At 49.8% G+C, this 14,738-nt stretch overlaps 1 protein-coding gene across 1 annotated transcript in view; it reads right to left on the minus strand.

The window, feature by feature from the left end:
• The window catches only part of FLT1 (fms related receptor tyrosine kinase 1), a 177,591-nt gene that overhangs the window by 3,798 nt on the left and 159,055 nt on the right, over nt 1–14,738 (minus strand). The window contains exons 24-29 of the mRNA XM_047723031.1: nt 13,399–13,510; nt 11,786–11,885; nt 6,310–6,415; nt 5,903–6,045; nt 3,843–3,927; nt 2,000–2,094 (exon numbers count right to left, since the gene is read on the minus strand). Coding sequence (XP_047578987.1) covers nt 2,000–2,094; nt 3,843–3,927; nt 5,903–6,045; nt 6,310–6,415; nt 11,786–11,885; nt 13,399–13,510 — 641 coding nt within the window. The remainder of the gene's footprint in view (nt 1–1,999; nt 2,095–3,842; nt 3,928–5,902; nt 6,046–6,309; nt 6,416–11,785; nt 11,886–13,398; nt 13,511–14,738) is intronic.

Consider the following 14,738-nt stretch of genomic DNA (forward strand, 5'->3'; position numbering starts at 1 on the left):
GAAGATGTCTGCCTGGCAGCGTGCTTCCCTTTCAGACTTCCTTGTGGTGGTTAAATTGTGCTAACTCTGTCCCTGAGGGGCATTTGGGGTCACATTTTGACGTGGATCAAGGTCAGCGAACTACAGCCTGTGGGCTGGCCATCTGCTTGGTTTCTTTCTTTTTTTTTTTTTTTACAGCTTTATTGAGATACAGCTCACCTGTTTAAGGTGTGCAGCTGCAAGGTTTTTAGTATATTCACAGATGGTGCGACCATCAACACAATCTCGTTTAGAACATTCTCCTCACCCCGCAAAACACATACCCAGTTGCATAGCCGGTTACCGTTCCTCCCCACACTGCCCACTCCCGGCCCTAGTCCGCCACCGACTGACTTTGTTTCTATAGATTGGCCTATTCCTGGCATTTACGTAAATGGACTCCTATGCTATGTAGTCTGTTGTGACTGGCTTCGTTCACTGAACAGTGTTTCTGGGGCTTGTCCACGCTGTAGCATGGATTTGTACTTCATACTTCTTATTGGCAAATAATATTTGTACGGGTGTACTGCGTTTTATCAACTCATCAACTGAAGGGCAGTTGGCTTGTTTTGACTTTGGGTTATTATGAATGCTGCTGCCATGAACTTCTGTGACTAAGCTTTTGTGTGGCCGTATGTTTTCATTCTGTTGGGTATATACCGAAGGAGGGGGATTGCGTGACTCTAACCTTTGGAAGAACTGCTGCTATCCTGTTTCCCAAAGTGACTGTACCATTTCCCATTCCCACCGCAGCACACGACGCTTATAATTTCTCCACATCCTCATCAACGCCAACTTTTTGGTTCTAGCTCTCCTAGCGGGTGTGAAGTGATATCTCGTAATGGTTTTGATTTGCGTTTCCCTGATGACTCATGACCTTAAGCAACTTTTCATGCGCTCATTGGCCACAACCATCTGTTTCTGTAAAGTTTACTGGAACATAGCCACACCTCCTTGTTTATAGATGGGTGATGGCTGCTTTTATCCTACAATGGCAGAGTTGAGTAACTATTGTTGTTTTTAAGATTTTATTTATTAGAGAGAGAGAGAGAGAGCCAATGAGCAGGGGGAGCAGGACAGGAGGACTGGGAGAGGGAGCCTCTCTGCCGAGCAGGGAACCCAATGTGGGGCTCGATCCCAGGACCCTGAGATCATGACCTGAGCCGAAAGCAGAGGCTTAACTGACTGAGCCACCCAGGCATCCCAAGTAGTTGTTTTCTATGTGACTCCTGACGAAAAAGTCTGCTGACCCCTGGTTTAGAGGAAAGAGGAGCACGTTCTGCCTCTGAGGGAGCTGGGCAGGCATTGAGTCGGGAAAGGTAGGAATGCCTTACAGATCAGCTCAGCCTTTGCCTGTCCAGCACGATCCCTAGGTAGAGACTAGCACAGAGAAGCTGCGGTGATAGGGCCGGTCATGTAAAAAGCTGGGGCCCAGGTAATTCCAACAGCACTTGCCAATGGCCACCATAGGGAGGGTAGGGTGCCAGGAGCCAACAGGAAACCAGCCTTCTCTTGGAAGCGTTGGCTTCTCAGGATGGCATGTCTTAGGCTGGGAAAACAGGACCGTGTGCTTTCCCATACCAATGCTGCCAGCCCCGGATATAAGCACGGGCCAGCTGCCCTCCCTGCCCCCCCATAAGCATGTCTCCATCTGACTTTTGCACTGTTCAGTTGGGCCTTGAATCGGGCTCCTTCCAGCCGAGACACTGTGTTTCATGTGTTTGGACTGCCTGTCCTGCTAGAATTATCCGCACATTTCTACTTCTCGAATCCTTCTCAGCACTTGGTGCTCATTTCTCTGATTTTTATACCCTCCTTCTTGCCCATCTGAGGGCAAAAAGTGCTTTTCTGCAATGCCCGAGCACTGTAGTTCAAGAGGGTGAGTGGTCCTCGAATGTCCCCACTGCGTTTTCCCCAGCATCTTCCTTCACACCCCTCCCCCCACCGGCTGGTCACAGAAAAGACCCCCCAGCTTCCTTACTCAGTCTTCACAGAGGCCTTGGGTTTGCTCTCAGCCCAGGTGAAGCGCTTCAACAAGGGGGAGGCCAGCAGGGTGCTGCTGTCTACCTGGTAATCCTGGAGGGAGGAAGGAAACAGATGTCACTCCTTGGCTGACCCCAGAGAGGTCCAATCTGGAGGGCATGATACTGAGATGCACGTCCGTCCGAAGTCACTCCAAGCTCTGTCCTCCTCTGCCTATTAAGACCAAGCACGTTCTCCATATGCGCAAATCAAAGTGTTGTCAGTGGCAAGAAACGCCTATTATGTTTCTTGTGAAACCTACCAGTCAAGACCCTGTGACTTTGAGGTCCTTCTTCCTGAAGGTGACAAAAATCCCTTTAAACAAAAGGGGAAGCTGCAGGTCACAGGAGAGCATTTTTCAAAGTAAACTTGGATGCAAATGATTGTATACAGCTATGAAAGTGAATTATAGCAGAGGATTGTTGTCTGTGAGTATGCCGCTATTTGGCGCCTACCTAAGATGCAAACACTGCAAGACGTTATAAAGACCTGGTATTTTTTTTTTTTTTTTTTTTTTTTTTGTGGACCCTATGGAATTTTTGGGCCCTCCATGGTGACGGTTTGCAACAATCCCATTTTCTCCTTGGTTCAGCTTTAGCGTGGAGTCCCAGGCAGGCTCCTGCGTACTCTGCATTCCCAGTGTGTGGACTCCACACTCTGTCCCTCTGAGTCTCTGACAGGGCTGTGTTCGTGTGTGTACTCACCAGCAGGCAAGCCTAAGTGAGCAAAGGAGCTGTTGCGGTCTCCACTGTATCGGGCTGGGAAGGGGTAAGGTGGACAGAAATCTTCCATGTTTGGCTCATCATCACTTCCTGGCACTTAAAGCCAGCTTAAGAAGCAGAAAAACAAAATTTCCAGCTTCTTTTCTTTTGTGTTCTGCGGCTTAGTTGTAATGCTTTTAAGTGTTCCAGTCATCTTTTCCTCTCTAGTGTGTTTGAAACTCTCCTGGTGCTTTCTAAATGATGACTGTGCTGGGTCTCAAGGTCACAGTGTTTGCAGTCATCACTTTCCCACGGGGGTGGGCTTCCCAGCCCTTTCATGGGACCTGGGCCTCAAACTTTGCCATGCACATCTGTCCCCTGGGGACCTTGTGACAGGGCAAAGTCTGACTCCGTGAGTGTGGATGCGTTTTGAGACTTGGCATTTCTAGCCCGCTTAGTGACCACAGTGCTTATCTGGAGATCACACTTTAAGTGTCAGGGGCTTGGTGGCAGAGGGGTACTCCTGCCCAGCACCCCCCCACTCCTCCCTTTACTCTCTCAACCTCACATCCCAGAGTTTCAGAGGGACAAGCTGGTGTTTGCCAGGCTGCACTGTTTTCTCCCAGTGTGGCTGGGTAGGACTGTGGCTGTTTAGCTTCTAGAGCCTCAGTGGGAAGGAGCATGAGGCCTGGGTCTACTTCTCTCAGGACCGCAAGGCTATTCTTAAGGGAGAGCTTTCTGTTAGATCCTGAAGACCCAGCCACTCAGCTTTGAGTTCCTCCATTAATCTGAAAGCAGGATTCCATCTTTGATCGCCAAGAAGCTTAGAAACACACTATGAGGTTTCCTAAGGGACTCAACTATGCCCAGGTGAAGACGTGGTCCTGGAGTGAATTCGGGGTCATGGTCAAACTATAGAATTACCTGCTTTCAAGTTAGCTCTGTATAGCTAAGTCTTGTCACTCCCCTGAAATGGTCATTTCCGCCACTACTCTTGACTGACCCCCATGGACTGAGAGCCACCAGACTACCAGAGTTTGGATAGAGACCGCAAAAAGGGTCCTGGCATGGTGCCTTGAGTATGCAAATCCCATTACTTACATCAAAGATAGAGGTGGTGTTTGGTGAAAGTTCTTCAAAGGTTTTGATTCTCTCCAGACTCATGAAATTGAAAGCATTTACGTATCTGATGAAGAAGCAGAAAGAATAGTCAAGACAGGAAAATGCATCCAGCTTTTATTAGCTGGGAGACTACGGGCGCTGTATCCCAGCTAAGGTAAACCACAGTCCCCCAGGAATCCCCTGGCTACTGAGGCTGAAGGTCTCCTGCTGTGTGCCCCCTCGGGATCTTCCCATGGCGGTCCATCCACACTGCATAGTTTTGAGCAAAACCCCAGAGGGACCCTTGAGCGACTCCTCAGTGGTTGGGCTTCCAGTCCCTTGTGGAACTGGAGAAATGTGAGGCCTAGAAGAAACCTGAATCCTCACACGGTCTAAACACCCTATCCTGTAAAGGAGAGAAATGATGCCCAGAGAAGGGATAGGACTTGATCATGTAGAGTTGCCTACTTCTCAAAGGGTGTGAGGAGATCAGGGAAATGACCTTGCAAGGTCACACAGCTGATTTAACAGCTAGTTCTGTATATTCTGTTCTGGGGTTCCAGATTGGGAAAAATGGGTAGTATTTTTGTGTTTTCTCCTATAACTACTGGTCTGTTGCTGATGCTCCATTAGGAAGGCTGCAGAGAGCTGTGCTATGTGCTTCCTCCTAAGGCAAGTTCACCTACAGACTGAGTTTCTCCATCTGAAACCCCATCATCACCTGTAAGGCCGAATTTCTTAGCTAAGCTAGTTATTGGCCGAAGGCTAAGCAGCATCCTAAAAAGGCAAAAATAACTGACAACTTCCCTCCCCCACCCCTGATAGAATCAGATATCGCTCATCCCCACTGGTTTTTTAATCTTAAAAAAGGGTGATTCATCTGTGTCAGCCTCTTGGGCTGGTTGGGAAGTGTAAGCAGGTACCACTTACCTATAACCCAGGACCACAGATCCGGGCTGGCCTTCTAGGCCTGTCAGAGATGGCTATCGGTCCTTTCAGACTGCCCCAAGCCTTAGCCGTGCCTCCCTTGGCTGAACTGGGGTCAAAGCTCTAGGGTTGTGCCTAGATGCCACAAGGCCCACAGGATGGTCTAAATATCCTAGAAACTGCTCTGATGGCATGGGAACAGGGAGCGAGTATCCAACCACCTAGGTTACAAACTCCAATCTGGCACTTTCTAGATGCACCATTTTGGCAAGCCATCTGCCATGGAGTCTTAATGTCCCCGTTTGTGTAACAGGACTAATAATACCTACTATAGAGTACTGTTGAGAGCATTAAAGGAATTGATGTCCACAAAGAGCCGGGCACAGGGCCAGGCCACACACAGTGTGTGTCTGTGTGCCCATTAGTACCGAATGCGTATGATACACGTGGAACCGTTAGCAGTGGTGAACATCCTCGTGTACTATTAGGACTGGTGTGTGATGCATGTGTAACCACTACTAAGGATGTGCTGATACACGTAACCACTTGTGCCAAACATGTGTGATACACGTGTAATCATTAGTACCCAAGAGCCAAGTCCTGCCCCCACAGTAGAGGCACTAAATCAGTATTTTTACCCTGTATCTCTTCAAATTCTTCTGCAGTAATGAGAGATAGGCTAGTGTTTCAAGTAAGGGGGAAAAAAAAGTTTAAGGCCGTATTAAAAAAAAATTATGGGGAGGGAAAGAAAGAGGTAGGAGCATTCTAGAATAAAACTGAAGAAAGTGTAATGTGCTATTCTTGATTGGATCCTGTGTTTGTCTTTTGCTTTTTCTTAAGGTATAAAAGACATTTGGGGGAACTTACAGAAATAGGAATATTTAATAAGGGAATTATCTGTTTCTTTGGTGTGATCATTTTGACGTGGCAACACAGGAGAACGACCTTCTTACAAGATTTTGGGGTAGAATGTTATAATGCCTTAAGTTCAGCAAAAAGAAAAAAATACACCTATAAAGTCTATACATAGAGACAAAGTAGAGCAAAACGTTAACTACAGCTGAATTTAGGAGGTAGACTTGTTGTCTAATGTTTGAAAATTTTATAAGACTGGGGAAAGAAAGAAATCTTACCTGACATTATCAGAACTTCCTGAATTGAACTTTGGATGTGAAATCTCTTCCTTGAAGAAGTCATCAGAGAAGGCAGGAGGTGAATATGTGAACCCACTATTTCCTGTCAGTATGGCATTTAATGGGATATAGTCCTTGCCGTCCTAAAATACCAAAGATAGAACTCTAATTATACAAATTTCTATTTCAACCCATGTCTGGGAAATAGGCCAGCTTCAGCTGTGTCATTTCTGCCATCTCTGTTGTGTTTTGGGAAGATAATTGTGCATACACACACGCACACATGCACACACACTTAACTGCTAATCTCTGCTATTAATAGCTCTTAAACAACAAACAAAACACCCCCTTGACTTCTATTCAAAGGCATTTGAGGCTTCTCATATGCGAGATAAACTCAGCTTTACCTGTTGTACATTTGCTTGAAGCAAATCGCCTAGCTTTTCCACAAGTTCTGCAAATCTTGGCCTTTCTTTTGGGTCTTTGTGCCAGCAGTCCAACATGATCTGGTAGCTGTGGGGGGGAAAGCACAACAGAACTAGCTGAAGACCAGTGGTAATCGTGTAAATTGCCCCATACCCGTCAGCAAAGTGATGCATGTTGTCCCGTAGACCCAGACTAGGCTTCTTGTAGCATATCATGTTTGCCTTCACGTTTGGACGTGGACAGGCCACACCCTCCCATGCAAGGCTGCTGGGACCAGGTCCTGTAGTAGTGGGAAACACGTCTACAAAGGCAGACTAACAAACCAACCCTCCGGAGCCCATCGCCACCCAGGTTCTTTGGCGTGTTGGTTGTTTCTGCAGGAGGGAAGGCGCGAGCTCTTCTTGAATAAAGCTGGGCTCCTGCGAAAGGAAGCCCCACCACGGACTTGCACTTGGCTGTGCAGTGGTGCGCGCCTCCCCTCACTCTCAAAAGCAGGGCGATGTCCCTTAAAGGTAAAAGCTCACATAGACCCCAATATCCATGGGCAAATTGTTCGTAGTACTTCTAGTCTCAGGCTGTTAAGAAGCCTGAGCCAATCTTTTTTTTTTTTTTTTTTTTTTTTTTTTTTTTAAGAAGCATGTGGTGTGTCCATGGCCTAATAGCTCCATAATGGAGCTCAGCAGTGGAGACGGGTTTGGAGAAGGCATTGTTTACAGGACCCCTGTCCCTTCCAGAAGGTGAACGTTTGTGTATAGAGTGTGGGTCATTCTTTGGGCAGCCTGCAGGTTCTTGTGAGTGGCCCCGCCCCACCCCTGCCCAGCTCCAGCATTTCAAAGCCGCCGTCACCAACGGGCCTCCCTCCCCTCTCAAGGCGCTAGGTACAGACTGAGTGAGGTATGGACATGTGTGTCTTAATCTCACAGAAGCTAGATCACGTCCTGGGATTTAAACGTCAACAGGCTTCCCCTACAAGTCTTCTCCTCTGACCTTGGAGATTGGAAAGGTTGGAGATTGGGTTCTTCTCTCGGTCTTGCTGGAAGGAATGAAGGTCTCAGCTTACCCCACCCCCTCCGCAGAACACCGGCAGGAGGCTTGGAGATTTACTCTCCTTGGGCTCTTGGCTCTCCTTGAGAGCTGTTTACTATTCATAATCTCTTCTCTCAGAAGATCATCTGGGCTAGAGAGGTCTCTGACCAAGTCGGAGCAAAGTCCGAATGGCCTCAGAATTTGGAACCGGATCAGAACCTGGCTGTTGCTGCTATGGGGGCAGGGACCACGTCTCCACACACCTGACCTAGCTCAGGCCCTTCCACAAAAGTACTCTAGCATCTGATGTGAAGTCAGACTGGTCTCTGGGAAGACCTAGCAAGGCTAATCTGCAAAATATATATCCTGACTGAGGAGGGGGATCGAGGCAGTGCTCCGAGCTTCCGGGCAGCTGGAGAAAAGGAGGAGTAACTATGTGATGCACATAAGGCAAAAGTTAAAAACAGACCAGATACTTGGAAGAAGCCTGGCTGTTCCTAGAACTGAAATCCGAAAGGAAGATGTCCTAGTTGCCTCTCAACACTGTCATTTCCATCTAGGAAATAACAACTTCGTGGGACTGTCTTGTACCTTGTCCTTCAGTGTTGGCCAAAGCCTGAATAGCAGAAGTACCGCTCCGGAGAAACGACTCTGAGAGGCAAGACACTGTGGTCCGGGCTGTGTCTCCTCAGGTCCCCCAGGGCAGGGGTGGCCCCATGTGGTCTTTGGACACCCTCCATGGGTACTGGTCTTCAAAGGCAAGCTCCTCTACTAGATGGTGGAGTTGAGCATCTACTTTCAAGTGCCCAATGAGCGCTAAGTCTTTGATTAAGGGACTGGGGCTCCTAAGGATCACTTGTCTGAATCACAGATTCTCCTGACTTTGTCCAAACTGATGGGTCAAGGCTCTTCTCCAAAGATGGCTCTGGTTCCCTCTCATCCGCATATTTATTTCATCTACTGTACCCATTTTACTTAACTCCCAGGGGGTGTGGTGGGGCTCAGTGGGTCCCAAGAGCGGGGAAGGCCAATGTCAAGGACCACTCTACGAGGCTCAGTTTACAGACACGCAGGAGACTGAGAGTGAGGAGGGGGAACACAGGCTCTCCAACTCAGGGCCTATTGTCCCCACTGTCTGGGAGACCTAGGACAGGGGCTGCAGTGCCCAAGGCCCCTGACTATCCCTGACCACTAGCCTCTGAGCCAGGGCTCAGGACACTTGCTCTGTTCAGGCAACCCAGGCCAGCCTGCTAGTGGCCAGAGGTCTGAAGGGGCCTAAGACCATCTGCCCAATCCTATGTGGAACTCACGGTTTACTAAGTTTACACGGTTGACTAATGTTTTGAGCTGGGTGCAAAAACGTTTACCAAGGAGACAGGAGGTCCCTGGACAAAGCCCGTGGTCCCACATCCCCTGGCTGCACTGGTTGTGACGTGATGAATTCTGGCCTGCTTCCATCTTACCAGCCTGAGGCCGAGGCCGTTCTAACAATGAGCAGTCCTGGAGGCTGTTGGAAGGACATTCAGTGTATATGTGGATAATATATAAAAGGTAACCAAAGCAAGAAAGGCTTGAACCAGGCAAAAAAGGGGGATAGTCCTGTTGGGGGCCTTGGCTTCTCTCCGTACCCTTTCCCTGCTGAGCCAAACACCGCCGTGAACAGGATTCTCCCTGGCTTCTCTCAGCCCAAACTAGCAGAAGGGACCACCTACAACTACTTGCTGTTTTTATTTTGATTCTCGGTTTCTGATTTCTACTTTCCATGCCTCTTGCTTAAAATCCAATGCAAATCATCTCCGCAAACACCAAAGGAAAAGGAAAAAAAAAAAAAAAATCAAAACATTCATTGCTTATTTCCTTATTGAAAGACATCTGATTAAACAGGCCCTGGGCAAGGAACCAGCCACTCAGGGTCGAACCGTTTACATCACTAAGTAAACAGGTTGAGCACAGTAAAGAGACGCGAGCTGCACCCACCCCAACAGCCCTCCTGAAACCAGCTGGGGGAAGGGCTTCCTGTTCAACTATCACCCAAGCCCCCAAGTGCACGCCACTTTAGGCCAAGTTCAGGTCACAGGGGCCAGTTCTGAGAGCTGTACTCTGTCCTCCACCCAGGCCTTCCCGCTGTGGGGCAAACAAGAAGGCGAGTTACGCCACCAGCTCTTGAACGCTTGAGAATGGCTGAAGGTTTGGATTCTAGCCTTCTGCGCACACATTTCACAAAGCCACTGCTTTTCACCATTTCTATAACTCCCCAGCATTGAGGATTCATCCTTTTGTCTACAGGCTGCATGGTTTTTCAGGGGTTTCCTGGAGTGGTTCATGTGAAGACTTAAAGCTTTGATAAAGTCCAAGGGGGTTTTCAGCCCAAAGCTGATATGACTTTGTACCTCTACTGTCCTTTTAGACTGGAATCTGGACAGGTATTAGACCCTGCAAGCATGTAGCCTGGTGTTGTGGACTCTGGGCTCAGACACACTTATTACTAGCCATGTGGCAGACCACTTAGGTATTCTGTGCCTTGGTTTTCTCACCTGTGAAATGGCGTGAATAATTGTACCTACTTTGTAGGGTGATTATGAGCATTAGGTAAGTTAGTATGTGTTCAAGGACCCTTAAAACAGTGCCTGGCACTTAAGCACTTAATATCTTAAGCACTTAAAAAATATTAAATGTTACTCAGTTATTATTACAGTTAGTAGTTGAGAACTAGTCTTGTGATTGTCAGATTTTTAAAAAGAATTATTTATTTATTAGAGCAGGAGCTAAAGGGCAGATGGAGAGGGAGAAACAGACTTCCTGCTGAGCAGGGAGGCCGATGCGGGGCTCCATCCCAGGACCCTGGGATCCTGACCTGAGCCAAAGGCAGCCGCTTAACAACTAAGCCACCCAGGCACTCCGTGATTGTCAGGTTATACGAAAAGTGGAAGGAATATTCAAAGCATGAGTGGACACATTAGAGAAACCTTTTTTTCCTAAGGAATGTGGGGTATATTTCTAATTTAACAGTCCTGGGACGTAGGGAAATCCATCTAAAAGACAGGCCTTTAACCGTCTCCTCTGCTACTTAGTTGATGGAGGACACATCACTTCACTTTTGAGAGGATTAGTCTCATTACTCATCAAATTCAAATTATAACATCTGCCTATTTGCCTCTCAAGGATTGCTGGGAGCTTTCGATGGATCTGTGTGGGGGAAACACTTAGAAAACCATAAAGTGCAAAGTAATCTCATTTTACTCCAGATCTCCCGGTGGTTGCGCCTCTCCACCAAGCAAAAGGAGGCAAGCGATTAAAAGCTCTCTGTACCTTCCAGGCTCCGTAGCCCAAATGTCATCCTGAGGGCTAATCTAGTTCCGTTCCCAGGTCTCAGGAGCCCTGCATCAAGATCTCCGGACTTTCCTGACCAGACCCCACAGTAGCCTGACAAGACAGGTGCCCCAGCTCCTTTCTGCACTCACGCTCCTTCACAGGCCCTGAGTCTCCCCTCATCCCCCGATCTGGGGCCTGACCTAGTCTTGTCTCCAGATGCTTAAGGAAAGAGACTGCAACCTTGAGCTTTGGCCAAGCCCACACTTCCTTTATTCCCTCTGACTCCTCCCCAAAGGCCATCCGAGGGCTTCTGACAAGACCCCATTGTGCAGGTAGGACAGGGAGGGCTGCCTGCCGGTTCAGGAAAGGTGGTGCTGCCGCAGGAAAGCCCGAGTCCTTGTCAGCAGCTGGACGGAACTGCCCGGTGTCATCCCGTTCCTGCTTAGGCCTCAAAGCGCAAAACCTCCACAAAGCTTCAGGGGCAGCAGGGTGTCTGAGGGAGGCCAGCAAGCGTTTGCACGGTGGAGAATGCCTTCATGCGGAGCCTAGACTCTAGGACCGTAAGTGGGGACCCCCTCAAGAAGTTCCACAGAGCTGCTAATTCCTAGAATGAGTCTTGAGAAGTCTTAATGCCCACAGAGCCTTCTGGGGAGGATGATTACCACTTCATTCGGGAGAGTCCCCTTTCCCTCTCCTGCACCTTTTCCCTTGAACTCCACGTGAAAACCCCTCATGGGTCTCTAGCGTGAATGGAGGACTGGCTGGCCCATAGTGGCTTCTAGCCCTCCATCCCCCAGGCTGCTTAGCTCATCTGGCTCCCTCTTTGGGAATGAGGACAAAGTCATGTGTTCTGTGCCTGGGTGGTCTGTTCACTGTGCCTGCGTTCACGCCTAGAAGCTCAACTTCTGAGTTCAGTTCCAGCTAATGGCCTTGAAAAGTCATGTCCATGCTCAAGAGGGGAAATAGGGAGGCACAGGTCAGGGATAATGTGTCCCACTTCCAGCAAGTACTCCCAGCACGTTCAGAGGGGCTGAACATCAGCAGGACGTCCCCTTTCGGAGGTGTGCTGGTGGGGAGAGTGCAGTCGGATGGGGGAGGGAGCACGTGGGGGGGGCTCACATTTCAGGAGTTGCATACTGGGGGGCCCTCATCCTCATGCCTTCCTTCAGGCGGCTGCAGAAGTCCTCGTCCATCTGCACACCCGGGTATGGAGACCCACCTGTGGGAGAGAGCACGGGAAGCACAGGGCTTGTCATGGCTGAGGGTGCAGAAGACCACGGGGCGGGAAGCGAGTTCATGTCTGCCTCCTCTCTTTCAACTGATGGCTTAGGACCATATCCCCCATGGAATGGATCTCCACAGCCAGTACCACCCGCGGAGAGGCTCTGCAGACCCTGGTCAGCCAGTACCACAGGCTTGCTTGGTGGGTCCTGTGGTGCTGGCTGTCGGAGGCCCATAGGCCATTCCCATGTCAGGAAAAGGGGTGTCCTCGGCAGGGCGTTCCCCTCCCCAACAAGGAACTCTCAAGAAAGCCCGTCATCTGAGACTCCTACCTTGGGTGACTGAGAATCTTTTTAAAACCCCAGTGGACCTGGGCTTGGATAGTCATGGGTCATTCACACCTCAATGAGAATGCTTTACTTCAGCACTGTCTTGTGAATGCTGCTGGGAGCGACCCGAGGGAAAGGGGACCTTGAGCTCCAGGGTGAGGCTGAACGGGGTAGGGTGTCTGTGTGCTGGAGTGTGCCCAAGGCGGGGCCCAGACTCTGCCTTCTGCCAGTTCTCCCATCCAGGAGACCCACATGACCCTTCCTTTTAGGGGGATGCTTGGCTGGAGCTGGGGGCAACTCTGCCTCCCGGCCGGCTCTGCTGTAAACCTAGCATCTAGTCTCTCTTGACATGTGTTTGTCTGCACTTTCTAGTGCGTAGGAAGCAGCTGGGAGGCGTGCGGCTCTGGCCCTGTGTCACTGTGGGGCCACTGCGGACGCCAAGCTGCTTTCAAGGACTGGAAGCAACAGGTGTCTGTCATCGAAAGCAGGGGAATGATTTTCACACATTACAGGAAACCAGGGATGTTACTGGGTGACTTTTATTTGCTCTGAAAGGCAAATTTTTGGCAAGGTCCAAAAGACTGTTGGCTAGACCCCACGCTTGGGAGGCCTCGGAGCATCAGTGTGTGTCTGCAAGCAGATGTGGGCCCTGTGCACATCTGTGTGCCCGGGGCCTCAAACAGGGCTTCTCACCACCCAGCACGGACGTTATCGGAAGCAGAATAAATGCAACTGTGTTCCCATTGCTCATCCTGGGTAAACCAGCATCTAGGGCCAGCTGTGCCCTAGAAACGAGCTGTGGCCCGTTTCTAACAGTGATGCCAGGTGAGCTGAGCTTGCTGGGGTCTTTCTAAAGAGGGGAGGGTGATGCAGGGGGAAAAGGAGCAAGGCGTTAGGAATTGGGGGGGTTTGAGGAATTAGGAGAAGGAGAGAAGGAGAGGGAAAGTAGTCAGACCGGCAGATGTGATGCTGGCGCCCCCCAGCCCCATGTGTGTTCCTACAGAGTGTCCTCCCAGTACAGGGCACTCACGCGCGCACCGTCCTCATGGGAGCTCCTACAAGGACCCAGGCATCTTTTAGAAGCTGATCTCAGGGTAGGTCTATCAGGAGGACACTCGACAGAGGATGCAGACCTTTGGTTCTGGGCCATTTCTTTGTTCCCTTCCATCCCCCCAGATTTACCTAGGGAGAAGATTTCCCATAGCAGAACTCCGTAAGACCACACGTCGCTCTTGGTGCTGTAGATTTTGTCGAAGATAGATTCGGGAGCCATCCACTTCAGAGGAAGTCGAGTCTAGAAAAGGGTGGGGGGCCTTGAGCAGAAGGACTGGAAACAAAGCATGTTCAACCCAAGCACCCATAGAGTCACCTCCCAGATAACACTTGGCCCACAAATCATTTCCTAGAACAGCTATGGTTTCCTAAAATGGAGGAAACTCTCATAACACACGTTGTCACACTAATAGAGCGGACAATGTCTGGTGAGCCCCTCCCACGTATCCAGCCTGTCCTCCCTCCAGGACTCTGGGAGTCCTTTCTCCTCTAAAAGGCACGTGCTCTACGGGGTCCTGGCAAAGGCTGATCTGAATTAGGACACATCCGGAAAAATCGACGATTTTCAGGGCTTTGGTTTTTGGTGTTTAAGAAGGAGGATGTAGAAAGGCATTCCTGTGTGAGAAAGGCAGGATTCTAGAAGTCACTGAATCCGGGAGCGGGCAAAGGCGTTGGAAGGAAGGAAGGTGAGAGATCATTGAGGAGACCGTTTGGCTGGTTTTCAAGTGTACGGACAAATCTTCTATCTCTTCAGACAGCAGGAGTCCCGGAGGGTTAGGCCTTCACTGCAGATGGGTGGGATTTGACAGGAACTTTGGGATTGCGGCGAGGGGCGGGAGAAACAAAAGTGGGAGAGGCTGGAAGAGACAGAGATGACAGAAAATAGGGACAGACTTCCGAAATGAGCGCTCCCGAGGCAGATTTGGTGTTCTCCTTTTACAAGAAGAGTATAGAGCAGTGGTTCTCAAAGTCTAGTCCCGGGAGCGGCTGTGTCTGCAGCACCTGGAAACTGGTTAGAAAGGCAGACCCTCAGGCCCCACCCACGACTCCCATCAGAATCTCTGGGGGGCGGAGCTCAATCAGTTATGGTTTCATAAGCCCTCCAGGGGACGTGAAGTTGGAGAGCTGCTCCCTCAGTCCTCCTCAGAGCCCAGACACAGGCTTCAGCCCTCCGGCCGGAGAAGAGAGGACACAGGAGGTCACCCACAAAGGTGAAAAATAACACTCTGTTCAAAAACAAGCGGGGAAGAGAAGCCAGTGGGAGCCAGCAGGGAGATGCTAGGTGGGAAGGCAGGCATGGGAGGTAAACCATTTCCTCCTCCCAGAGATAAGACTGATACCCTCCTCCACCCTTTCCTGAGCTATCCACACCTGCTGAATCAATCACCCGGGTTTATTTGAGGGAAAGAGTCCAAGCTGTTCCTTCCAGCTGTACAGAGTACAGGGAACTCCCACAGGAGTCAAAGGGG

The sequence above is a fragment of the Lutra lutra genome, chromosome 3 (assembly GCF_902655055.1).
Source record: "Lutra lutra chromosome 3, mLutLut1.2, whole genome shotgun sequence".
In the NCBI taxonomy this organism is placed as follows: domain Eukaryota; kingdom Metazoa; phylum Chordata; class Mammalia; order Carnivora; family Mustelidae; genus Lutra; species Lutra lutra.